At 41.7% G+C, this 27,248-nt stretch overlaps 1 protein-coding gene across 1 annotated transcript; it reads right to left on the bottom strand.

The window, feature by feature from the left end:
• Window positions 1-1,152: 1,152 nt before the first annotated feature.
• Window positions 1,153-19,259, bottom strand: RFC4 (replication factor C subunit 4). The gene is made up of 11 exons (XM_034782167.1): window positions 19,175-19,259; window positions 18,681-18,831; window positions 17,531-17,609; window positions 11,558-11,637; window positions 9,382-9,501; window positions 8,348-8,491; window positions 7,952-8,072; window positions 6,469-6,594; window positions 4,671-4,751; window positions 3,338-3,454; window positions 1,153-1,597 (listed from the first exon to the last, which is right to left on the bottom strand). The coding sequence occupies exons 2-11, from the start codon at window positions 18,812-18,814 to the stop codon at window positions 1,502-1,504; spliced, it is 1,098 nt and encodes a 365-aa protein (XP_034638058.1). The 5' UTR covers window positions 18,815-18,831; window positions 19,175-19,259; the 3' UTR covers window positions 1,153-1,501.
• Window positions 19,260-27,248: the final 7,989 nt, after the last annotated feature.

Here is a 27,248-nt window from a genome sequence, read left to right as displayed (position 1 = left end):
TACCAGATTGCAACTGTGAAAGAACGGGACTGAGGGGGGGAGGGGGCGGTAATAGGCACCTATATTAAAAAAAGTCCCAAAAACAGGGTGTCCATGAGCTCCATTCAGGTGGTCTGCAGATAGTTCCCTCTAAAGGTGCACACTTAGACAGCTGCACACAAAAGAACGAAGGGCCACCCCACCTAATTAGTGGAGCCGCTCAGGTGTGAGGTGGTGGCCTGGGAGGGGGCAGTGGGGTGTGAAGACAGGGTTGGGGGAATTTGGGATGTGCAGGGGTGCAGCAGCCAGAGAAAGATGCAACTTCCCCCAGCTTAAGGGCTGTGGCTGCCAGGGAGAGATCCCCCCACCCCCTCCTTCCCAACCCCAGCGCTGCTGCAGCAGGGGAGAGAAGGCACATCCATCCCATTAGAAATGTAAGACTACAGATATTAAAATATGAGTTGTGTGCCTTTATTTGTAGAACAAAAAACATTAAGTTTTTTTTTAATATAGTACCTTTATCCAAAGCGCTTTTCAAGAGTTAGCTAATGGCACAAAACATTTGGAAAGATCATGAAGTGGTCCACCAAGACCCTCAGCAATTTTCAATTAGTCCACAAAATAAAGTTTGAGAACCACGGTATGTGTGTGTACGTATATATCTATATGGTACTTTTGGGTAGCCTCAAATTAAACATGTAACGAAGAAGCATGTAAGGAGTTCATGAGGGTTAGAGATTTTAATATTAAAAGTATTTTATACAAGAAAATGTATAATTTCACCCCACAGAGTTATGTTTTCAAGTGTTAGGTCTCTCTTCAACTCTATTAAAGGGGCATCTACTCCTTCCCTCAGGGTGCAGGGTTTACACACCCATATACAACACATTTGTTTAAAAAAATTAGAGGGGGCAGTTGTCTTCTCAATACAGGTTAAAACTAAACATTATTGTATTTAAGACTTTCGTTTCTGTCACTGTTGGTAAACAGTTTAAGTAACATTTAAGGAGTTTGCATAGTGGTGTGTCAAACCAGCACCCCCTCAGTCAAGTGTATAATGAAGTGACTGATGTAATTAATACCCTACAGCATCTTTAGCTGCTATGAGGAGTTAGTACATCAAAGTGCAGATTTCTATCTTCCAAACACTGTACAAACACTCCACACACCATATTTTGAAAGTTTTATTTTTTTTAATTTCCAAGACCCCCACAACTATGAAATGACAGCAAGTACTAGAGCTCGATTAGTGGCATCCAGCCCCTGCTCTTTCTTCATCCAGCTGTTTCTTTCAAGCCCTCTGAATTGTGAGGTGTAGCTACAAGTGTGAAGCATTGATTATGTCAAAACAGCAAGTGTTCAGTTCCTAGAATGAGTTTTTCAGTTGTTTGGCAGTCTATTATTATTACAAAACCACAAAAATAAATGTACAGACTGCTGTTTTGAGAGAGCAGTAACAGCAATAAAGCAATCTGAAGATCAGAACTGAGAAATTCAGCTGGCACAATTTCTCCCTGAAGAACTAGCCATTCTGAGTTAGCTGCTGCATCACAACGGCACAGAGACTGATCAATTGCAAGTACTCATCTGCACCATCTGTCAAGCATTTGTCTACCTCCTGCAAATAGAGACACAAGTTATAAACAATCCCTTTAAAATTGGACAGAGGTTTTCAGTGCTTTGACACTAAGTTTGGAGAGGTAGTAGCTATGCAAAAAGTCAGATAAGTTTTCCCACTGAGAACTGGCATTTCTACTGAAATTCATGAATGTGAAGATTTGTAGCTTGAAGTGGAGCTGCACCTGTGTTTCCTGCACTATCCCATCATGTACGCAACAGTGGGCAGACAGAGGAAGTAGGCATTCACCCACGAAAGCTTATGCTCCAATACATCTGTTAGTCTTAAAGGTGCCACAGGACCCTCTGTTGCTTTTTACAGATCCAGACTAACACGGCTACCCCTCTGATACTCTAAAAGTTAAGTTTCTCAACACTACTGATAATTTGTAAAGGTTTGAGGTCTGTGGTGAAAGATGCCAAGAACCTCAGCACTTTTTCTCCCTCTTACAGCAAAGAGCTTTTTAAAAAGTTAACAAAAAGGCCCTTACTACAACTCAAATTCAGATTCTGGGGTTCCCATTCCCACACCGCCACAGGTGCATCATCATAAACTGTAGCAAGGGGAACACAGAACTTTGAACCAGTGTTCCCTCTAATTTTTCCCACACGTGTGGAATGAATCTTGTTATGTGCACCAATTTTGTTATGATACATCACCTCCATATTGATGCACATAACAAAATTCATGTGGCGGGGGTGGGGCCGAGGGGTTTGGAGTGTGGAAGGGGGCTCAGGGCTGGGGCAGAGGGTTGGGGTGCAGGGATGTGAGGTCACCAGCTGGGGGTGTGGGCTCTGGGGTGGGGCCAGGGATGAGGGGTTTGGGGTTTAGGCTGCCTTGGGGCTACAGTGGAGAGAGAACTCCCCCCCAGCTCTCTCCCCCTGCAACAGCACCTGGGCTGGTGGGGAGAGCTGGGGCTGCAGGATAGGTGCCCCTTCCCCAGCAGGTCCAGGCCAGGGCTGATTTGGGGCCAGGGGAGGGGCACCCCTCCCCCAGCCGCGGCAAGTCCTGGCCAGGCGGGTTCCCTGAACGCCTGCATGGCACTCAATAGGCTGCTGCACAGTCACGAACCCATGCAGGGCTCCCTGTTAGGCAAGAGAGCAAGCCACAACTTATGTAGTTTCTGGGGAACTGACATAGGAGTTAATCAACCCAAGGGAAGAGGCATTCGGTCCAAATCAACAGAAAGTTTAAAGGACATCCTTTACCTTGGTCTCTTCTCATTTATCTACTGTAGAGAGAAATCTCTATTTGGGGATTTCTCAAGAGGTATATTTGAAGAAATGATTAGCTCAATATTTGTCTCATGAGAAGTAGTTTAGCCTTTTTATAATCAAGAAGGGGCACAAGATATCTCAAGTTGCCATAACACAGGAAAGTCTCCTGTTCATTTACATTCCTATAGAGATGGCTACTTAACTTGCACATTTATGTCCTCTCAATGCATCTAAACACCCTAAACTTTTTAGGGAAATGTACCAATTTGACCAAATTAAGAATTCATCGACATCAACCAGCACCTCAACTCCTTTTCAGCCTAATGCAATTTGGTAAGCTCCAGGCTGACAGTATACATGTAGAACATGATACTGAATGAGATGCAAACGGCTGTGGTGCACACAGGATCAACCCAGAGTTAAGTAGTTTTGGGGATGGGCGGGGGAAAGGAAGCATGGGTAGAAGTACCAGTCCTAGTTAACTGCTGCACTAATAGATGAAATCAAGTTAATGGAGACTTACAGCAAGTTTCTCTGCAATAATAGATTTCTGCTTGTCAGTGAGATCCTCTCTCTCAACAATATCATCATGAAGCTGGTTTACAAGCTGAGCAGCAGCATACCCTTCGTTTATCAGATTCTGTAACAGGAAAGGAGGAATGAAACAAGGTAGCATTAGTCTGAATTGAAAGCTTTTAAGTAGTAGTAGTAGACGACATGAGGGTGGGGACAAGTATCATTTAAAGTGACACTATCAAATCATTAAGACCACTTCGAAGCTGTGAAGTCTATTAAGGAGATGCATAATAAAGAGAAAAGGGGACCCCCTCCCATCATACTCCTGCTATTCCTATGACACACCCTCCCTCGATCATGGACTGCCTAGTGACGGGGCCCCCCTTTAAATGTGACTTCTACCTCAAAGGGCTGAGGAACTAAAATCTACTTTAAAAATACATGACCTAGCAGAGCGAGATTTATTTTTTTATCTTAACCTATATACAGATTGATTGTTTTTTCTTCTAGTGAAGTGTATCCTAGTGCATTCACTGCAGTTTGCCAGCTAGGCTTACCCATAGCGTTCCATAGAGAAAATGAAACACTGAAGGTTTTCATAGATTAGACATTTACACCAGCAATTCTTGCGGTACACACTAAATACTATTTCTAGAAGATATGAATGAGATAGTGATGTCTAAAAAGTGTTTGTGGCAATCAGCAGAAGATGAATTTGCTGAAGTCATAGATTTCAGAATGGCCATACTGGGTCAGACCAAAGGTCCATCTAGCCCAGTATCCCGTCTTCCAACAGTGGCCAACACCACGTGCTTCAAAGGGAATGAACAGAACAAGTAATCTATCCCCTGTCACCCATTTCCAGCTTCTGGTAAACAAAGGCTAGGGACACTTCAGGCCATTACCCTTTTTGGGTACACAATCTTCAGCAGACAGTGGTCTCACAGGAGATCCAAGGAGAGCTGAGTTTGCCTCACAAAAATTCTTATTCTCCACAACTGAGCAGGACACCTTCATATATTGTCAGTTTAACTCAGGGGAAGTCCATAGTCAAGTGAGCAGGGAAAGATTTCTTGTCACTTTAAAAAAGTGCTCTACTTCAGATCAAGGCTTAGGTCACTGGACTGACTAATGTCAGGAAGCTTGTATTACATTTGCACCATAATTGGCCTCAGCAAATAGTCTTCAATTTCAACCTGCTAACAGGAGTGCTTTTATAAAAGTTTATCCCCTACAGCTAGCTCAGAGCCAACAGCACATCATTTTAAAACCAAAACCCCACACTTAAATTGTTTTGAATTCACACTACAAAATGAGAGAAAACATGCGAGCAACCCTACCTTAACTACAGTTTCCAGTTTTTCAAAAGAGCCACTTTGACAGGCAGATAGCAGTCCATCAATTGTTTCCTTAGGGACAACCTACAACAGAAGTGACAAATACAAAGCATGCACATACTGTCCAGGTCTCTGGGTGCATTTACAGCTTAAAAAGTTTAAAAGTTAACAGCTGACTAAGCCATGACCCAAGGTCACCACCAGAATAGTAAATATAGACTCAAACGATGCTACAGCTAGTTACCAGAACTGTTCTTACATAGAAGAAATATTTCCCCACCCCCACCAGCATCTCTCAGGCAAAGGTTGAGAGAACAAATAGGTTTGATATTAAGATCATATGTTGATATTTTAGTGTGACTACGTGGAGCACTTATTAACAAATGGATCAGTCTTTATACATTTTTCTAGGGTCCTATGGTCTAGCAGAACAGCAAATTAGTTTCTACCGTGTTAATCAGCACGGATGTGTGAAAACAAGCAATTAAAATTAGCCAGAAGCAACCAGATGATCAATCAGCAAATCAGAAGAGAGGAGAACTGTTACAACAGATTAAGTCATTTAACTCAGAAAGCACTGTTAGCTTTTCCTTTGGACATATTATTCCTGCAGACTGAAACTGCACACTTTTTTCTTCACTAATGGAATTTCTTTGGAAGTCTCCAGTACTAGTCTGCAACAGTAACATCTGAACAAGATCTTAAATATATTACTTAGATGCAAATTAGGTTCCTCTGATTTTTAGCAGATTATGTTGAAACTGAAGCTTTATGCTTACAGGAGCACAAACATTAATTGGAGGGTTTTCCCCTATCATCAATTTCAACTGGCTGTTATTTTGAAAGTGGAAGTTGAAAGTGAAAGTTCAGCCATTTTTGCATAGCTGGAGACACAAAAAACTAATTATCTTCTATGAAGTTGACCGGAGGGAAAAAAGATTTATTTAAACACTACTTGAAAAACATGCACAGAAAGCAGTTCTGTTCCCTTCCTCTCAAAAGACAAAAATGCATGGCTCCAGAAGGGCTAGTGAAATTGTGCTAGGAGGGTAGCACATATAACACAAATACTAAGTGTCCAATATGAATATCTCAGCTCCTCTCTGCTCTTATTCTAAAATTCCTTGCTTGAGGAGATGTGTCATTTTGCCATAGCAACACTTTCATACTGAAATTTAAGTAAGCTGGTCTTCCCTCAAGTTTCTACTGTTCCTGTCAGCATTACCTAGCTAGTTATCCTAGAGAAATAAATTGCTATAGAGCAAAAGCCACACAGGTACTTACAGGGACACTGTCAGCTTGTGTAAGTTAAACAAGAACTAGAATGGTTCTTTGAGCCATTCCCCTGCAGTATTTCCAAACCAAACTTTGCAGCACTGTGCTACTGCATGAGAACCTGAAAGTGCAATTATTAGTTCAAATGCCCAACCTAAATGATGCGCAAAAAATAAAGTGCATAATTGATTAAAGTAATTTGTATTTAAAAATTCAGTTTTAATAATCTAAAGGTAATAATCTAACACTTAAGTGAAAAATACTTAATTTTTCCGATTGCACAATATCCCTGACGTTACCACTAAATGCAGGTACTTCTCATTTGACAACTGTAGACTAAGAATTTTGCAACATTCTTCATAATTAAATTAATTTTGCATATTAAGTGTAGAATCTTATGTAAGGGACAAATAGGAGTAAAATCAATTACTGAAATCAACAAGTTTACATATAGTCACTTTTCTGACCATAACCACACTGTCACAGGAAAAACTAAACAAAACCATGTATCATTATGATAGCCTACCCCTGCAATTTCGGTGACAACCTTCTCTGTGATCTCTTTCCCACCTGTTAATCGAGTAGCACTTTGAAGAAATGTGATTGCTTTTCTTAAGTCTCCTTCTGACACTTGAACAAGACAAGACATTGCCTGAGGAATAGTGAGAAAAGTGACAAATTATATTTTAATAGTTAAAAATCAAGTACACTTTGTGGGCAAAAGTGATTAAAAAAATATCATGCGACGCCCAGGGCTGCAGACAGAAAGTAGTATGCGGGAAGTCACAAAGCAACCTTTAACATTTCATATAAATATCAGATGTATGTGACACAGCTTCTAATATAAATGCAGTGTAACAAAGATGCACTGTGGGATTGATCCTGCACTTCGCACGTAAGGTAAGCAGAATGCTGTGTCTACAAGCTTACAGTAGAAAGCAATCAGGAAAACCTGATCTTGTATTAATGAATAGAGGACTGAGCACCCTGCAAGTTACTCCTGTCTTGTAGCTGAAGTGAGGCCAAAGAGGGAAATGGACAATTAAACACATGGTAGGGATTATGCTTAACACATGTCTCAGACTAGTCTCTCTCCCATGCCCTATCCCCTTTTTAACCATCTGTCTCAAGTTAAGAGAGCTGCTGCACAAGAGAACTGAATTTTCCACTCAGTGCAAAGAATTATACCTAATGCTTACTCCTGGGCACAACAGTAAGGTTTAGTCTTCACTTGCATTTGTTGGAGCATATTCCCTGCTGCACACACTCCCCCAGAGTAGTCAAATCAAATCCAGTATCTATTCCAGACATATGTTCACCTTAACCAACATTTGCTTCAATACCAGGATGTAACAAGCATGACATCAGCTGGCTGTAGAGTTAGCTTGAGCAGAAAACTAGTGTTAAGGAAAGAGTGCTCATTATACCAGGTAATTTGTTCTTGATATTCTAAAACTATAGTTCTGCATGAATTTAAGTGAATTCGGAGGGTTTTCATTTTGAAGCAAGTTTACGAAGGTTTCTAAACCAAGTATAGTGGAGCTATAGGTCAGATAAGAGTAGTAGTAATTCTTTGGATGTTACCTATGTTAGCTTGTATAAAAAATTCACATGGGAAACACAAAGCTTAAATAGTCAGAAGTGAAATCCAGGATGTATTCATCAATACGCATTCATCCTGTATTTTCTATTTAAAATTAACACAACAACTTCATATTGATAGTGACCATTTTAGGTTGTAATACAGCTTCACTTTAGTGGACTGAGCATAGAGCCAGAAACTCAGACTGTTCTAATCCTTGTTCTGACAGACTTTTCTCTGGCCTTGGTCATTGAAACTTTACCCCCCTGTGTGTAGTAGGATAATACTAAAATTAGCTCATGTACTATGTTTAGTAATAGCTATAACCAAGCAGAACGGGCATGGGTAGTGCCTATTTACTCCTTTCACTGCAATGTAATTATGCACTCAATAAAGCAATGAATCTATACAGTGACCATAAAGCTACCTCATTGCTAACTTTCACATTTTCCTTTTCAGAAACAGCCCATAGTCTCTGCTGTTGGATTTTATCAGTCAGGGGCTTGAAACGGAATTTGGAGCATCGAGATGTTAAGGGTTCAATTATCCTAGAAGAAAGGAGGAAGGAAAAGATATTGATGAGTCTGTGCAGAGATTCCTGAGGAGTTCTATCAGCTTAGATTACTACAGCAGTAAAGCAAAATAGAGTTTCAAATTACACCACCTTAGTGATAAAAAAGTGAATTACAGATTAAACCCTTCAGATTTGTTAGATCTTGTATTTCCACAGCTGGAGAGCTAACTCCTCTCAAACTATAAGTTAAATAGAAAGGTTTGCAGTAGTAGAGACAAAACCTGGGAAGGCAAAGAAAACCACACAAACCTGCTGATGTAATTACAAAGAAGGCAGAAGCGTGTAGTTTTAGATTCTTTCTCCATAGTGCGTCTCAAGGCTGCCTGAGCGGCTGAAGTCATGGAGTCTGCTTCATCCAGGATCACAATCTTAAAAGGAGGACAAACCTTACCACTAAAAAAATAAATGCCCATCATCCAATTAAAATGGAGTTCATTGTTTTCAAGTATAATGTGCATTAATATTTAAAAGTCAAAGCTTGTTGCACAGTACTACCACTATCGATAGGTAATATTAGACGAGCAGATGTAAAGTGGTATGTATTACCTTTCGCTTATCTACCATTTGCCAAAGGTCTAGCAGTTATAAGGAGGGGCGATTAATATTTTCACAAATACTTTCTGATCTCCAGGCCTGACACTTGAGAACACTGCAAGATTCCTCTGCTGAAATTCTTATTCAGGTTTTCAATTGCTTCCTATAATAGTTTATGCAATTCCTTCTTTTGCAGGCTTCCTTAATCCCTATGGGAATCTTCTAAAATTTACAGATTACAATGGCAGGCTTATCTCAGTACATGATATGGGATGATTTCTCCTTCCAGCTAGTCTTGGGCTTCTGTTACCTCTAGTTAATCACACACTCTGGGGCTGGGGAGAGGCCCATATGAATGCGGGAGCAGAAGAATCTCCTTAACTAATTATCAACTGACAGATTTTGTCTGAGATACATTGTGATTAAAAAAAATCACAAACTATAAAATTTGTTCCTACACTAGTTATTCACTCATTCAACATTTGCTGTCACATAACTTGTAGATTTGGTAATTCAGTGTTTTTTGGAATTGCATCCACTCTCCATACAAATTCTCCCCAGTGACTTTAGGGCAAGTTGCACATGGGTATCAAGGGGGAAGACCCTTTGGCCTGCAGTTTTGCTCTAATTTCAGTTATTCTATAGTGACTCAAATCTTAAGTCTGCAATTAAAATTAACCTAAATAAATCTGACACACTTCATTGAGAAATACAATCCATCAGATAGTTGGCTTTAATCTCTTGCTTACTCTGAACGACTTCCAGACACAGTTAGCTGAGCAAATGTCTTCACTTTCTCTCGAATCACTTGTATTCCACGTTCATCAGAAGCATTTAACTCAAGAACTCTCTGTCGGAACAATTCGGGTCTGTGAAGAGTTCAAAACATGTTGCATGAGCCGCTAACTCTTGTAATGCCTTATTAACAAGCAAGTGACTCGATTACAGTCTCTAAGCATCTACATGGGGAATATTTAATAATAGGCTCTTCAATCCAGCAAAGAAAGGTATAACACAATCTAATGGCTGGAAGTTGAAGCAAGACAAATTCAGACTGGAAATAAGGTAAATATTTTTAATGGTGAGAGTAATTAATCACTGAAACAATTTACCAAGGGTTGTGGTGGATTCTCCATCATTGACAAGTTTAAAATTAAGATTGGATGTTCTTCTAAAAAGTATGCTCTAACAATTATTTTGGGGAAGAAGTTCTATGGACTGTGTTACCCAGGTCAGACTAGATGATCACAGTGGTCTCTTCTGGCATTAGAATCTACAAGTTCCCCAGTAATCATTCAGGTTTGTGAGGATTTTAATCTGTAGTAGCATTCTTATTAATGCTGCTTTACAGTAACTACCTTGCTAACGGCAGAGTATATGTTAAGAGTTCATTAAAATTCTGGATCTGCAAAGGTCTAGAATTCCATAATCTAGTTTATACCAGGGCTTCTGGTTTTCAGTTTTAACACACACCAATAAACTCCCCCCCCCCATACAAAAAATGAAATCTGTGTTTACACAGTAAACACCAAAAAATATCTGAAATGGTCACTTGTATATAAGGTCTCATCGACATGCAGCATTAATGAGGACTGGGGTTGTGATTTCTAAAGCACACTAGTATGTTGTGCATTAATTGGTCTGTGTAGACCCTGCTGGTGAGCACTAAAGGTTCCCTAGTGTGCTTCAAAATAACAGTGTTTGAAACAGTAATAAGTTTGATATAACGCGGTTTCACCTATAACACGGTAAGATTTTTTGGCTCCCGAGGACAGCGTTATATCGAAGTAGAGGTGTAGTTAAGATTCCTGTGGCATTAGATTTGAACGCAGGTCAGCCAAGCCTCTTATTTTAGTTATAACCCTTTCAAAAAAAAAAAAAAAAAAAAATTATCACACAAGAGGCACAAAAAGGAATCAATGTACACAGGATTTAAGGAAAAAGAGAACATGCCACATTATCTGCTGTATCACAAGTTTTTAAAAAAACGTTCAAAAGCAATTACCCGCCTCCTCTTCCCCACCCTCAGATCTTTCTCATAGTCACCCCATTAAGAGTTTAGCTCAATAAAAGTTTCACAACACCTTATGAGATAGGGAAGGTGGGGTGGGGTGGGGAAGAGAAGGCAAGGCAACTGTGGTCCAGTGACTGGGAATCAGTAGACGTGGGTTCTATTTCTACCTCAGACTCCCAGGCAAGCCACAACCTGCACCTTAGTTTCCCCAGCTGTACAATGGCAAGAACAACAACATTTATCCATTTTTGTTAAGTGCATTGAGATCTACAGATTAGAACTTGTAGTGCATTTTAATACTAAGGATTTCTGTTTTTACCTGTGTTAAACATTAAAAAAACAAACAAACAAAAAATCAATCTTCAGTTTCACTAGGGTTTATACAGAATGTTAAATCAGAAAACAATAAAATGAAGAAGCCACATAGGTTCACCATTGTTAAAGGGGCATGGTGCATGATTTGAATCACCGCACTGACTGAGGCTTCATCAATAGAGAGCATAGTCAGAGTCCAATGACATGATCAGACAGTAGAAAAACCCTGGTGTGAACACAGAGTGATGTAACAGACAAGTGTACACAGGTATCAGAAAATCTTTCAAAGTGGGGAGGATTTCAAGACAGAAGTGGATCACCGCAAAAAAACTCCCATCCCTGCTCTCTCCCTTAATATAGCATCAGATGTTTTACTTAAGTGGTTTAGTGTTAAATGTAATATTGTGGGGAGGGAAATCTGTTATCACCAAGAATTACAAGTTTAGAATACACAAGCACCAAAGAGAAGGCTCAATTCAAAATTAGATTCTTATAGACTAGAACACCACAAAAACTGGAGCATGTAGTGACTAAAAGTGTCACAGGACAGCAAGCTTTTGGAACACTTACATAAATGCAGTTAAATTCCAACTTACCCATAGAGTTCTCTGGCTAATGCCAAAATAGTAGAAGTCTTTCCTGTTCCAGGTGGGCCATAAAACAAGAGATTGGGAAGCTGTAGTCACAGAAAAGGGGTGATTTACAGCACAAGTCATTAATTCAAAATATTTAATGTATAGAAATTTCACTTCACCCTTACTCTACTATTGAACTCCCAACAAAGCGTAGAGAGAAATGGGACTGGATGGCTGTGCTATACAAAGTCTTTCAACATCTAGGTCATTAGGCACTGTAGGTAACAGTCCAAAAAAAACACAAGCCACCCCCTGTTATTGATAAGGCCATGTGAACTAACACACGTTCTATCAAAACAGATACCCTCACTCAGGGGAGTACTTGGATACAGTGCCTCCAGGTCAGGATTGAGGCCCACTGCTATGACAGTATGGGAGAGGTTTGTAATGACTCTACCTGGAATGTAGCTACCATGGGCTGCTTGTTTTATGCACTTATGCAGGTTTTTTTGCCCTAGGACACAAGAGTCCCTTCCAGCCCACAGCAAACAGCAAAAGGCTGAGCTTCTCAGTCACACTTGATATTTGTAGTCCCAAATAATTTTTTTTTTTAAAGATAGATGCTTTGTAAAAGAAATCTATTCCTCAGAACTAAAATGTTTAACAGTTAAAAGAAAGATTTGAAATTCCCATAATTAAAGTATAGAAGCTACTGCAGATAGAAAGGAAACAGTAAAAACAAACAAAAAAATACAAAGCAGCAATGAAGATTTACAGGGTAAATAAGTATTCCTGCCAACTACCGAGCAGGATTTGGTGTCTTACTGATTTGGCAAACCTATTTATTAAAAGTCATTTATCTCTTCTAATGGCTAATATGTAGACTGAAAAAGTACATAGCAAGTCTTCTATGTAGTGATAATAGATCTGCACACAGTAAAACCATGTATTTAAATATAGTCATTTATATAAAGCTTCAAGCGCTTCAGTGTATATGAAAAACAAGTAATGTTATAGGTTGAATTCAGATATGTTAAAACGTTTTAGGAGGAAATGCTTTTTTAAAGATACAGTAAATTTTTATATAAAAATAAAACTGAGCATGAAACATGTAACCCCTCATCTCCTCTAAAAAGGACACCGTCTAGAAGTTATGCCTTTGACGGATTCCAGAGGTTATACATAAACACAATATATACTAAGTAATTAAGCTTAGCTCAAATTTAAGACTAAACACCCTGTTTATATGTTTGATCATCTATCATAATTGTCAACATCCTCCAGAATGTTTTAGGATTGTACTGAGAAGGGGAAACATCATGAGTGTTAGTTCTCATAAGCAAATAGTAGACGACACATTAGACAAGAGCACTGTATTGGCAGGCAGACACTTTGCAGAGCTTTGTGTTGGAGATGTACACAATAACTTGACCCCAAATCACTAATCCATTCCCTGCTAGTCCTGTGAATAGGCTTTAGTAAGAGCTTTAATGAGATTCCAAGTTTGACTAATTCCACTTAAATACACTAAATCCATACTCTAGACTGTGCTTCAATTTCACATCAAAATCATCACCAGCATTTACACTTCTGCCTTACAAAGTATATCTAATCCTTTATATAATTTAATGGCAGTATTTTTGTCAGAACTGTAACTTGATCCAACCACGCAGTTCTCAACACTTGCCAGTGGTAAATTATGATACCTGTAGGCATCTTATCCTGATTAAGGGAAGGTTACAGCTACATATCATAATGCAAACCCTAAGTCTGTTTCAGAAAGTTTCTCACACAGCATGTTCTAAAGAGCTGGACAAGAGGAGATGAAAACTGAAAGGGCTGGCAGCTCTACGATGAGCCTTCTAATAAGCAGCCCTCCAGAGACCCAGTTACAGCACTGAGCATGCCAGAATATTATGGCTTACGTTATTCATTCTTACCCAGGCCAGGCACTGCAATGATGGCAAAGAAACTACTCAAGTCCTCGAAGATAGAAATGAAGTGCATGCACCACAACTAGTTAGGCTCAGCCCTCTACATGTTACTATAAATTGAGGTTGCTGGGGGAAGGGGGATGTCTGACTTAGCTCTCAAATGGACTCAGAGACCACTGGTGGTCTATAAAGTGCTGGCTAGTCACATGGCGCCAGTTCTCATTACCTAAAAACCACATTATATCTGGGAAGTAGTCAACTTTACCACAGATTATGTTATGTGACGCAAATGGAAAGGGAATTGGCCCACAAAACCATTTTGTTATTTAGACGCAGTCCACATTAAGTTTGAGGACTCCTGATCTAGTAGTTCTTGTATCCACCACATAGCAGTACTGACTGGCAGCATGGGATGGAGAGAGTAACAGCCGTACGTGGCCAGGAAAGTCATTTGAGAGGCATGCCTCGGAATTCACTGGGATCCAGTCTGGAACAAAGATCAGCAGTCTCAGGCTTTGGTTTAAATAATTCAGAAGAGTCTTTTATTGCAGTGTTATATCTTTGTTTATTTTAGAGAAGTGAACAGTTCAAAGTAAGAATTGCCAAGTTTTGTTAATTCTGAAACTAAAGCTACTTAAATGATTTTGCCCTCTAATGGTTTACTGGTTTTAAGCAGTGCAACTACAACAAAATATAAAACCTATAACTATAAATAGGAGTTATACTTCAGCCTTTCAACACTGATGTACTAGGATCATAATCCCAGAAACCTAGCTGGTCAAAAAGCCATAAAGGATTTAAATAGCATTGCTCAAAATAGAACTGCCCAACCCACCACCTAAGTAACATTATGCACTGCAGTATCAGTATTATAACAAGAAGTGACAGCATTTCATTTCTCATTAACATTAATAGGTCCTAAATAACATTACAATTGTATTGAGTATATTTACTAAAATATGGTAGAATTGCTACTAGATTTGAAGAGCATTAACTATACTCACCTGAAAGTATGAGTTACTGGCATGTATTAAAGAACATACTTCTTTAGTCCATCACACTGGTTTTACACAATTGTAAAACAAATTAAGCAGCACAAATAGTTGACAATTTATTTATTTTCAAAAAAATAGGATGTCACATGTGACATGGATTAAATTGATCATTTCAGAAATATTTATAAAATTGGCCAAGAATGGAATTCTAGACAATGAAAGGGAATGAAATAGGATATAAAAGCTTTCACCCCCCACGTTGTCAATTGAAGTAGCACCCAAGGGAAAAGTCATTAAATTCAAAACCTTTTTGAAAAATGCAGAAAACATTTTATTCAGTGTAATTCCTAGTGAATATGTCCACATCATAAAAGACAACTTCAAACCAATATCTCGGTCAGTCATTTAAGAATCATTAGTGGATCATAAAAATGAAATTATCCTCTCAATTCTAAGTGATCTTTATCCAATTTCACTGAGGCAGAAAAAAGTTGTCTGTGTGGGTAGGATGAGACTATCCCAGACATGTAGCCAGCAGGGGGCTGTACTTTCATATTCTTTTTACTTGTTTCCTGAAACACCAGGTAGAAGAAAAATGGCAACTGTTCATATAGAACTTCACAGTGTTTTGTAGCTAACCTCAGCAATGCAACATACATGCAAATTCAAATGGATACACTTCACAGCACTTTACAAGTTACTTCTGTTTAACTACTTGTGTTTTAAAAAACCCTCAAGAACTGCTCTCTTTTCTCACAATTTATTCTAGATCTATACTTTAGTAAGATGTCAATACCTTTAAGCTTCCTTTGCTATTTAAGTGGTTTTAGTAAAACTACACTTAATGCTTCTAAGGGAGGCTAATAAATTAAAAATTGCTAGAAGTACATTTATACAAGTTTATTTGTTTTAAAGTAAACTGCTTTTCCCTCTGCAGCAAATGCTTTAAAGTTTAACGTTCAACAGTACAGAATATAGCTAGGTAAGAACATCAAGGTAGCTGAGGTTCTTCCAATCTTGTACAGTAACTCCTCACTTAAAGTTATCCCGGTTAACGCTGTTTCCTTGTTACGTTGCTGATCAATTAGGGAACATGTTCGTTTAAAGTTGTGCTGTGCTCCCTTCCAATGTCATTTGGCAGCCACCTGCTTTGTCCAATGCTTGCAGGAAGAGCAGCCCGTTGCACCTAGCTGGTGGGGGCTTGGAACCAGGGTGGACCAGCTGGGCCCCCCCCCCCCCCCATCAGCTCCCTGCTCCCCTAAGTTCCCTGTGCAGCAGCTACCCAGCAGGCTAGCAATTGCAGCTGTCTCTCCCCGCACTGCCATATGCTGCTCCTGCCCTTTGCCTTGGAGCTGCTCCCTGAGACTCCTGCTTGCTGTGCGGGGGGGGGAGGGGGCGCTAATGTCAGGGTGTCCCCCTTCCCCCTGCTCACCCCATCTTCCCTAGAGCTGGGGGAGGAGACACGACAGGGCTCAGGACAGAAGGAGCCTTGCAGCAGCTGCAGTCTCAGCAAGCTGATCTAGTGAACAAGGCCCTGTACTTAAAGGGGAAATGCACAACACACACAGCGTGTGTGTGTGTGTGTGTGTGTGTGTGTGCGATGCTGTCTCCCCTCCCTCCATTCCTACTGCCTTGTAGAGTGTGAGAGTTAACCCTTGAGGGCTCAGCCAATTGCTAGTTTGTCATTTAGCAGTAAGGCATTCCCTGGGAAATATCCCACCCTCTGACTCCTCCACCTCAACCAAGCTTCACAATCATCATCAGTGTATACCAGTATTAAATTGTTTGTTTAAAACTTATACTGTGTGCGTGTGTGTAGTCTTGTCTGGTGAAAAAAAATTCCCTGGAGCCTAACCCCCTCATTTACATTAATTCTTATGGGGAAATTGGATTCGCTTAACATCGTTTCGCTTAAAGTCGCATTTCTCAGGAACATAACTACCATGTTAAGTGAGGAGCTACTGTATGATTATGACGACAGAAACTGATGGGAGAGCACCAATCAGTAATGCTTCCAAGTTACACCACAGAGCTGCTGATTTTAGAATTGCTAGAAAGCTGGAAAGGTCAGAAACACAAAATCATAGACATATAGGGTTGGAAGGGACCTCAAGAAGTCATCATAATTAGAATTTTTTTTCTTAGTATCTAACCTAAATCTCCCTTGCTGCAAGTTAAGCCCATTACTTCTTGTCCTATCTTCACTGGACATGGAGAACATTGATCACAATCCTCTTTATAATACCAGAAGACTTATCAGGTCCCCCCTCGGTCTTCTCTTCTCAAGACTAAATATGCCCAGTTTTTAAATCTTTCCTCATAGGTCAGCTTTTCTAAACCTTTTATCATTTTCATTGCTTTCCTCTGGACTCTTTCCAATTTGTCCACATCATTCCTGAACTGTGGAGTCCAGCTGGGGCCTCACCAATGCGGAGTACAGCAGAACAATTACCTCCTGTGTCTTACATACAACAATCCTGTTAGGATTCTGGGGCTTATTAACAGCCTTTTTTGCAGCTGTATCACATTGACCTTCATATTCAGTTTGTGGTTCACTATAATTCCCAGATCCATTTCAGCAGTACTACCACAGACAGATATTCCCCATTTTGTAGTTGTGCATTTGATTTTTCCTTCCTAAGTGAAGTATTTTGCATTTGTCTTTATTGAATTTCTCCTTGTTGAATTCAGATCAATTCTTCAATTTGTCAATGTCATTTTGAATTTTAAATCCATCCTTCAAAGTGCTCGCAACCCCTCCTAGCTTGGTATCTCCTCAAATTTTATAAGCATATTCTACTTCAGTGGTTCTCAAACGTTTTGGATTGGTGACCCCTTTCACACACAGCAAGCCTCTGAGTGCAACCTCCCCTGCACATGGTGGGGCTGGGAACTGTCACCCCACTAGATATGCCCTCCCAATTTTACAGCAAGCTATTGATAGCTACTCTGAGTATGATACTCGTAAGTCAGCAGCACATAAAACTAGGTTCTGTAGCAGCAGAGAACATCAGAATTTTGTCTTGAAAATGCTATGATTGATTAAATGTCTTTGTTACACTCACATCGGCTCCCTCTAAGGACTTTTTGAGCACAGCAACAACTTCCTCTTGGAATGCAACTTCATCCACACACTTCGGACGACTAGATGAAAACACAGTTAAGTGCATTTTAGTATCTGCTAAAAATTCTCAATATCACTTTCACCCAAAAACAAATGTTTTCCTTATAGGTTTCGGGGTGGATTACGAAAAGCTTTGTAAGACAGTGACTGGGCAACTGTGTGCAATGCCTCTAAACTGTGTAGCAGCTTGCACAAAAATGCTAAAGTTAACCAGTTTCTCAGGTAGATGCCAGTCTATCTATACTAAGCAACAGAGGGTCCTGTGGCACCTTTAAGACTAACAGAAGTCTATCTATACTGTACACAGAAGTACTTTCAGAAGCACAACTACATTTTAGAATCTAGAACAGCTTTGCTGCTTGGAAGGCTGGTGCAAAACCTTATTAAAAAACACTGCATAGTTTGTACCTTGATAAAATGCAGTTATGATAAGAGCAACAGAGTGCATGTGCACCACCCACCTTACTGCTCCGTGTATCAAAGGCACTGACAAAACCTTTTACGCCCATCAGCATTGCACAGACATACACTGGCAGGTAGGCAAGGTAGATTCTACCTAGTTATTAATTTACATTTGGACCAAAGAAGTTTCTGATGACTTGAGAAGCACAGAGAACTGGGCTCAATTTTCAACTTGCAACACTGACAGGGGGAGGGCACCGTTTAAGTTCTACACTGAGGAAGATTTCCCACGAGGGTCACTGAGTGTGGAAGAATGAGAACAGATTCCCAGTTTTTCCAGGCCTTTTTTCTCAGAAGCAAGTGCCGATACCTCACAGCTACATTCTTCCATACTCAACACAACAGCTCTAGAGCAGCTACACACCCTGCGCTGCACACTTCGGGGGCCGGGGCCCCTTCCAGCCCCACTCCCTCTGGGGGAAATGTCAGGGGGTAGCCGTGTTAGTCTGTATCTACAAAAACAACAAAGAGTCTGGTGGCACCTTAAAGTAAATCTGTTAGTCTTTAAGGTGCCACCAGACTCTTTGTTGTTTTTCTGGGGGAAATGACTCTCAGCCCTGCAGATACCATTCGCTACCAGCAGCTGCTGCAAATCAGACCCCCTCCCGTCCCCGCCGAAAAGCTCTTACTATTTCTCCACCCAAGGGATGGGTTTGAGTCTCTTGCCCTCGCCGCTGGCTCCTGCGGCGGCAGCCGTCCCTCGCTCCTTGGAGGCTGGCGCTTTGGTGCTGATGGAGGACGGGCCTTTCAGAAACGCCTGCATAGCGGCTGCTTGTCACCCTGCAGCGAGAGCACCAGGCACTTCGTCACCCCCCCACCACACACACACACACACCCCCACGGCCCCTAGAGCAGCGCCCCGGAGCCCCCACGCCCTGAGGAGACGGGCAGGAGGAAGAGGCTGTGAACGGGATGAAGGCAGGAGGCATCTCCGCGTCCACTCCACCACCAAGGAGCGGGGCAGGCCCCGGGCCCGCCACTGCCCCTCACCCACCCCAGGGGGGCGGCGGCCCCTCGGATTCCCCTCCCAGCAGGAAAAGTGGCCACCCCAAGCGACCAGCTCAGCCCCCCTCTGAGGCGTCCCTCGCCCACGCCAGTAACCGGCCCAGGGCAGAGGACCTACCCCAGCAGCAGCAACCCAGTTCCCGCCAACCCGCGCTTATTTTTATACGGGGGTGGGGCCGCTTCCGGTTCCGCCTGAGAGTGCGGGGAGACGTAACCATAGCGATTGAGCCGCGGCGCCGGGTGATTGGTTTAGGCCAGGGCGACGCAGCTACGTTACGTGAGTGGATGGCCTCAGGCGCGGTCCCTGAGTGCCTTCAACCAACATGGCGGAGGGCAGCGTCGGCGCGTGCGGTGCGCATGCGCATAGCACCAAGCTGACTAAATATGGCGGGTCAGGGGACCCTGGTGTCTTTGCTTGAAGGAGACGTTGCGAATATGGTGTGGGCGGGTGTTGGGGCTTTGGTCTCTTGCCTGCTATTGCCCTATAGGGTGACCAGATGTCCCGATTTTATAGGGACAGTCCCGATTTTGGGGGCTTTTTCTTATATAGGCTCCTATTACCCCCCCCACACCCGTCCCGATTTTTCACATTTGCTGTCTGGTCACCCTACCGCCCTGTCAGGCGTGTCGTCTACATGAGGGCATTGGGGAGGGGGTACACGATGTAACATGGGGAAGGGGAAAGAGGTGGGAGACCCACGGGGTTCAATACCCAGCTCCACCGTGTGTGACCTGGGCAAGGCAGAGACACCTGCCCCTCTCCCCCATGTGTACAGCGGGGGTAATAATGCTTCCCTACCTCACAGCCAGTTGTGGGGATACATACATTAAAGACTGTGAAGCGCTTTGAGAGCCATTGATGAAAAGCGCTAGAATAGAAATATGCAGTGTGGTTAGAGAGACTGGGTGGTGAGATAATTTTCTTTTATTGGACCAACTTCCGTTAGTGAGAGAGACAAGCATTAGTGCCTGCTAAACGCTAAAAATCATGGCCTGAGCAGAGACTCCGGATTGTGGCATATCACAACAATCTGTAACCCACTTACCCCTTTTTTTTTGCACAGTGACTGCAGGGATATTCACGGACCACTCTGCCTTGCATGATCCCTTTGAATACATGCTAACTACTTATGCTAAACAATCTGTTGCACCCAAGAGCGGCGGCAGGGTTTTTGGCACCCTAGGCGGGGGTCCTTCCGTGCTCCCGGTCATCATTGGCAATTCTGCGGCGGAGGGTCCTTCTGCGCTCCCGGTCTTCGGGGCACTTCGGCGGCGAGTCTCGGAGCAAGTGAAGGACTCACACCAGAATTGCCGCCAAAGACCCAGAGCACGGAAGGACCCCCCGCCGCCGAATTGCCTCCCCCCAAATGAAAGCGCTGGCCCTGGTTGCACCATGCATTTAGCTGTGATGCTGGGAAGTACCTTTCCCAGACCTGAAGAAGAGCTCTGTGTGGCTCAAAAGTTTGTCTTTCTCACCAACAGCTGTTGATCCAATAAAAGATATTACCTCACCCACCTTGTTTCTCTAATATAAGAAATAGGTATTATTATTACATGAGCAGTGTTTGAGCAATGCCATCTTGTTACAGCAAAGGCACGCTCCTGTGCAGTGTCACACATCATCCTGCTGAAAGGGCACGTTCCTACGTGGGGCTGCAGTGGGCCCAGCTTCCCCTAGAAGGGCATTTTCTCTCCACATGCCATGATGGGGCCGTGCCTCAGTGGGTCTGCAGCATGACACATAGGCTCACACCCGCATCGTGCAATGACATTAACACCCAGGCCTCCTTGGCACTAAGGGACACTTCTGTATGATACTAGGATGTTGCCACAGAACGGTGGTGCATCCTCTCGTAATGTATGGGCAAGGCCAGGCTTGTGATTAATTGTTTTTCCATTGGGAGCACATTTCAAAAGTGGGGGCCTGCTATGGAGAAAGTTGTATTGTGCATTGCATCCTGTATCATGGATCCTGTTTTGATGGGCACTTTGCAAGCATTCATAATAAACATATTATCAAAATTTACCATGAGTGGAATATCACTTTTTGCACAGTTTCCTATGAAAAAAACCAACTCTAATCTTGATTAAGAAGGATGATCTCGGTTGAAAATATAAAATAAAAAATGTAAACAAAGACTGCAACTACAATGAGGATGAAATGCTGTTTCTTACAAGGGGACGCTATCAACTTGAAATACTGTCCATTTAAAGAAAGTGAGCTAAAATGTATATATGTATATTAGGTCTTATGCCTGGCCCTATGTGCCTCTGATTATGTGTGATTTTACAATCATTTATTTATTTAATAACCTTCTATGCTGCTGCTCTGTGAAAGATAACAGTGAAAACTCCTGGACAGATTATACACAAAATGCTACCAAATGCACAAAACAAACTGACAATTAAAAAAAAAATCTGTTCTAGTCATCTGAAAGTACAACAAAATTAGGAGGAAAACTTATCAGACAAATAATTTGTAAATTGATATAGCAGTGCCCCTTTAAGGACAAAAATGCAACCCAGCATTCTTGTTAGTCATTACATATACCCACGTTTTGGTGCTATTGATGGCTTCATTTTATGCTTCCACATATCTGAGCTGTGCATATATTGATCAAACAATGCAGCTGTTACGTATTGATTAGCTCACAGGCTGTGATATATTATACCTAGAGAGTCAGTTGCTGTTGTGATTGAATGGGCGGCTTTAAGGTTGATTGCAGATGTATTGTTTTACTACTCACACCAAGATATGGCTGAAAACAAGGCACAAGACAGCAAGTGGCCTGGGTGGCAACAAAAGTAATCATTCAGAATTGGAACTGTACAAAGGAGGAAAGTAGATCTGGAAACAGTCTCTATGGCAACTAAAAAACAGTTATTAGAAAGGACACTGCAGGAAAGACATTAAACTGAAAGTGAATTATTCTATTGAGGAAAGAAGGCTATAATTTTGTTTGGGCAATTTGAAATAAATCGTTTCCTGTTATCTGGCACAGTAGCTACATCCACTACTAAATCAGTTGAAATCCAGATCACAGCCTTGCTAACAACAGATATTCATATTTGTAACAATTGAAGTTGCTTGGTGCTATTGAGCTGGTTAACATTGTTCTCTTTTTTCTTTCTGATAGTAAGTATAGTGTTGTTTATACCCTCTATATGGTGATTATATTTGGTACATTGACACTATGGTAAAATCACCTTAAAAATGCTCAAGATACGTAAAGAATTTACTACATTCAGCTAGTTTTATTTCTGTAACTATATGGAATTGCATTTATTTTGCACCTACCTGCATGATCTCTTTGGCTGTACACTATCCAGTCTACTCAATGGGGCTACTTCACAGATTCCAGTTTATGGACTAGATGAACCTCAGGTTTGATGCAATATGGCAATTTCTATATTCCTATATAACAAAAATAACCACAATCCTGATTCCAAACTGTTCCCTTTCCCCCTTTGCTACGGATCAGGTAAAAGCAGGAATTGAAAATAACTTTTGCTATATTCTGTCTTGGACCTATGACCATCTTATGTCCAGAGTTAGAATCATAGAATATCAGAGTTAGAAGGGACTTCAGTCTAACCCCCTGCTCAAAGCAGGACCAATCCCCAGACAGATTTTTGCCCTAGATCTCCTCCTCAAGGATTGAGCTTATAACCCTGGGTTTAGGAGGCCAATACTCAAACCACTGAGCTATCCCTCCCCAACTTAAAGAACAGAGAGCTGATGCCTAGGATTTCCAGTGATATCGACAACATTTTTATCTAGTCCTATCAGCACAGAAGAGAGGGTAGGCCTTACATACAAATGTAACACCCAGATGCATAGAAAAGCTAGGTTAGATGAATTTTAAATTCTAATCATTTGGTCAAGCTCCAACATGTGCTGGACTTGTTCATTAAGGCACTATACATGTGTGTTCAATTCTCTAAGATGTGGCATAAACAGAATACATTATGATGTGATGTGGCATAAAAGTTTCATTGGTATTCAGTAGGGATGATCAGTCACGTGTGGCCTTAACCCTTGAGATTGCAGCCATTCCAAACTCATTCCAATCAAACATTTCCCACACCACATATACATATTTATCAAGACATGTAAAACAATGAGATAGTGAACACCAAGGAATTGATGTTGGTTGTGTGCCTGAATAGACACCCAAACACAATTGAAGGCAACCTTCACACCACTCTGGCTCTCCAGCCAGTTCTGATACCCAGTAACTTCCAAACACTTGTACTTACCCAACCATTCCTGACAGCCCCAGCTGTCCTCCCTGCCTCTTCCTCTTTTTACACCACCTGGGTTGGTCTCCTTGGGGCTCATAAGCTGTAGCTGCCTCAGGCCTTTGTCTTTTAACCCTTATCTCTACAAAGAGAGGCCAAGCCAGGAAGTCTGGTCTCCCTCCTGAGTCTCAGTCACATTTCCCTTCAAGTGGTAGATGCAGCACTTCTCCAATCAGCACAAAGGAGACTCTAGGTCATAACCTATAGGTACCTTCTTCAGGGTGATCACTTATTACATCTGAGAGGAGGGATGGCCCGGCAGTTAGGTTGCTGACACTTGGGAGACCTGTGTTAAATCCCCTGCTCTGCCACAGACTTCCTGGGTGACTTTGGGCAAGACACACAGCCTCTCTGTGCCTCAGTTACAAATCCGTATCTCACAAGGGGATTGTGAGGAAAACCACATTCAAGATATTGAGATGCCCAGGTTATAGGGACTATACGAGTACTTAAGATAACCAGTACAATGGCTGTGTCTTTAGGACTCAACCTGGCCCTTAAAATTAAAGGGACACTGTCCTATAGTTTTGCCCAAAATTCAGGCTTTGTCTAAAAAGAGGGAAAGAGATGGGCGTGGGGTTTTTGAAAAACTGAAGGTGAATAAAAAGGTTTATATAGAATTTAAAAAAAACAGGTTTATTTAGATTTTAGCTTTTGTGTGCTGAAAACCAAGATTTTTTAGCAATATGGTAGTGCACGAGACCAGACAGTGATACTGACTGGTCACTTTTCAATGTCCAAGCTGAGGGAAGTGCAAACAGTGAATGAATGGTATAAATCATGGTGAAAAGTATTGTTATGCTGGCGGTTTGGTGAAACCTCATTTAAGCTGGTGGGCGTAATTTCAGGATATATGTAAGAAGTAGTTTAACTCCTTTTGGAATAAAATAGATTAAACCAGAAGAGCCACTGCCTAAAACACAGGTCACACACAAGGGGGATCAGGAGCTGAGTTACGTGGGCAGAGGGGTTTCACTTGGGACTCAGTACAAATGCAGAGAGCTAGGTATTGTTTGGTGGAGCTGTGTATGCGTGTGAGGAGAAGCAGCTAGAAACAACACAGAAGCAGACAGAGGAGGTATCAAAAAGCCAAAGACAGCCAAAGAAGCACTTGTAGCATGACCCTGAGAGAAAGCTAGCAGAGAGCTTTTGGGGTCGCGTCCTGGCTCAAAAAAGGCTTGGAATATTGAGTAATGAAACTTTCTCTTGTTGGTTGATTCTTACTGCATTCAGGGAAATAGGACTTTGTGTGCATTCTTTGTAAATAAATAGGATTGCATCAAAGAAATGGCTGACTCATCATCCATTTCTCCCCCTAACAGAATCAACCTGTAAAACCCTGGACATTGGCTAACTGGTCAGGTCAAAATTATTTAGTTCTTGTAGTGGCCACAATGTGGCGGGTGCTTCCCAGACAGACTAGAAGGCCCAGTCTCTGACCTGAGGAGCTAACAGTCTATAGATAGAGGTTGGGGGAATAGGTACAACATATAGGTAGTTAATTAATAAATTATTCTGTTATCCATCTTGCCGTGATTGGTCATCTGAGGGTACCAAATCTCCAGGAGGGACTAGAATGCAGAGGGGGTAGTGGCTTTGTTCGGGAAAGGCATTCCATGCATATGGGGGTATTTGCAGAGAAGCCAACAAATGGTCAGATGAGCCTACTAATGGAGGGGCATAGTTACATAGGGCTTTGAAAGTGGCAACAGGAACTTGACCTTCTGTGAAGGAGGGGGAACCAATGGAGGGATGAATCTAAATAAATTGATTTTTAAAAATTTTCTAGTTTCAATACTCTAAATTGTTATTAGTGATACAGGTAAGGATATGTATATGTGTGTGTGTGAGAGAGGTCCCTTTAAAATGTTGGTAGCCAGCTAGGTGCTAGAAAGCAAGGCCTTGTTAGAATAAATTGATTGAGTCCATTCGCCTTAAGTGTTTGATGGAGGTATTTAAAATGTTTCACCAAAATGATGAGAATCCCAGCTGACCTGTAGAGCTGCCAACCCTCCAGGATTGTCCTAGAGTCTCCAAGAATTAAAGATTAAACTTTAATTTAAGATTATGTCATGTGATGAAACCTTCAGGGATATGTCCAACCAAAATTGGCAACCCTAGTGACCTGCAGGTCAAAATCATTTTCAAACCCATCTGGTGAGGCCATACGAGTTTGTAAATCTTTCTTGTGGGCAAAGTGTAATTTATTGGTACATTGTTTACTAAATCTGGTTACAGTGCTTTGGCCTCATCTGTTTCATTCTAGAGCTAATAGATAATTGTTAATGGATCAGGCTATCATTGGATGGAAAAATCAAATTCTTTTGCCTCTTGGACATCATTTTATCAGCCGAGTTGTCCAGATTATAAAATTCTGTTCCACTATATAAACAAAACAGGCCAGGTTCTGATCTCATTTCCACAGGTATAAATCTAGAGTATCCACTTCAACGGAATTACTCCAGATTTGCACAGGTGTATCCAAAATCAAGAATCTGGCTCATTGACCAATAACCTAAGAGCAAAATCTATATTAATCTTTCTCTTCCTACACTCTTCAGTCTGTTTTTCTGAAACCTAGGAAATTTACATTGGTATATAGTGTTTCCATTAAAGGTATAATGGGGTTGGAGAAACCCTACCCCTGTGGATTGCTAGCCAGTACAGGGATTGTCTCTGTGTGTTTGTACAGCATCTAGCACAAGAGTGGCCTAGCCTCAGTCGGGCATCTACTCACAACTATAATACAAATCATCATAATGGACACGGCTAAACCATCTTTTCCAGAGAAGACTTTTATCCCATAGAGGGAGAGTCCGTGTTTTTTGGTGCGGAAGGGTTCAATCCCCCTGACCAACCCAAGGATGGAGATAGTTACTGTCATGACTTCTGACTCCTCTCTGGTCTCTCTCAATGCAGCCCCTCAGGTTTCAGGCCCCGTGCCTTCACCCCTCCTGGCATGGAGTCCTATGATGCTGCCACTCTTAGACCAGGCCCTGATCTACAGTACCTTGTGGACCACCCATGTTTATCTATCAGGCCTGACTGGGTACGTTATTGCTATTCTTCCCTTTGGGAGCTGTGACCAGTGAACAATACAGTGCCCAGACAGCCCTCTCAAACCCAAGTATTGTTTAATCTTAACAGTGGGAACAAAGCAGAACATAAGAGTAAAATAATTTTAAACCAATGAAAGGTCTACACACAAGTCTGTCTTACCTAAGTGCTTCTACATTGTGAAGGGAGCCTAGAAAGGCCTGGTTTCTTCAGACACCCTGGTGGGTGTTTTTGGCTGTCAGTCTGTTCTCCCAAACAGGTCCTTGACAACTATGTCTCCTCCCTGCTTGATGGAGTCCTTTTAAAACTAGTCAGGAATCAAGACTTTTGTTCTCCTCAGTTTCCCGGGCTTGGACCGTGCTGCCCAAAACCAGTTTGGTGAGCTCCATAGGGGGTTGGAGATAGGACATGAAGGCAAATGGCTCCTGCATTACGTGTTGGCAAATGGGTAGCTATCTTGAGCCATTGTCTGGGTCCCTGCTTGTTTCTCCAACACCTTGCTATTAAAATAACCCAACATATTCATAGAGCAAATATCCCAATAACCACGTCAACAAGACACTATTCATAGATTATTACAGAGCACCCCACTTCTGCCACAGTTACAGAAATTCCATTAGCAGAGACAGGGCCTTCTTACCTGTATGCAAAACCCCTAGCAACACTGTATAGGGTGACCAGATGTCCTGATTTTAAAGGGACAGTCCCGTTTTGTGGGACTTTTTCTTATATAGGCGTCTATTACCCCCCACAAGCTGTCCCGTTTTTTCACAGTTGCTATCTGGTCACCCTAACACTGTAGCTGCTGTGCAAATGAAGACATCAAATAAACA

Source organism: Trachemys scripta, chromosome 9 (assembly GCF_013100865.1).
Source record: "Trachemys scripta elegans isolate TJP31775 chromosome 9, CAS_Tse_1.0, whole genome shotgun sequence".
In the NCBI taxonomy this organism is placed as follows: Eukaryota; Metazoa; Chordata; order Testudines; family Emydidae; genus Trachemys; species Trachemys scripta.
This window is presented reverse-complemented; position numbering and strand designations above follow the sequence as displayed.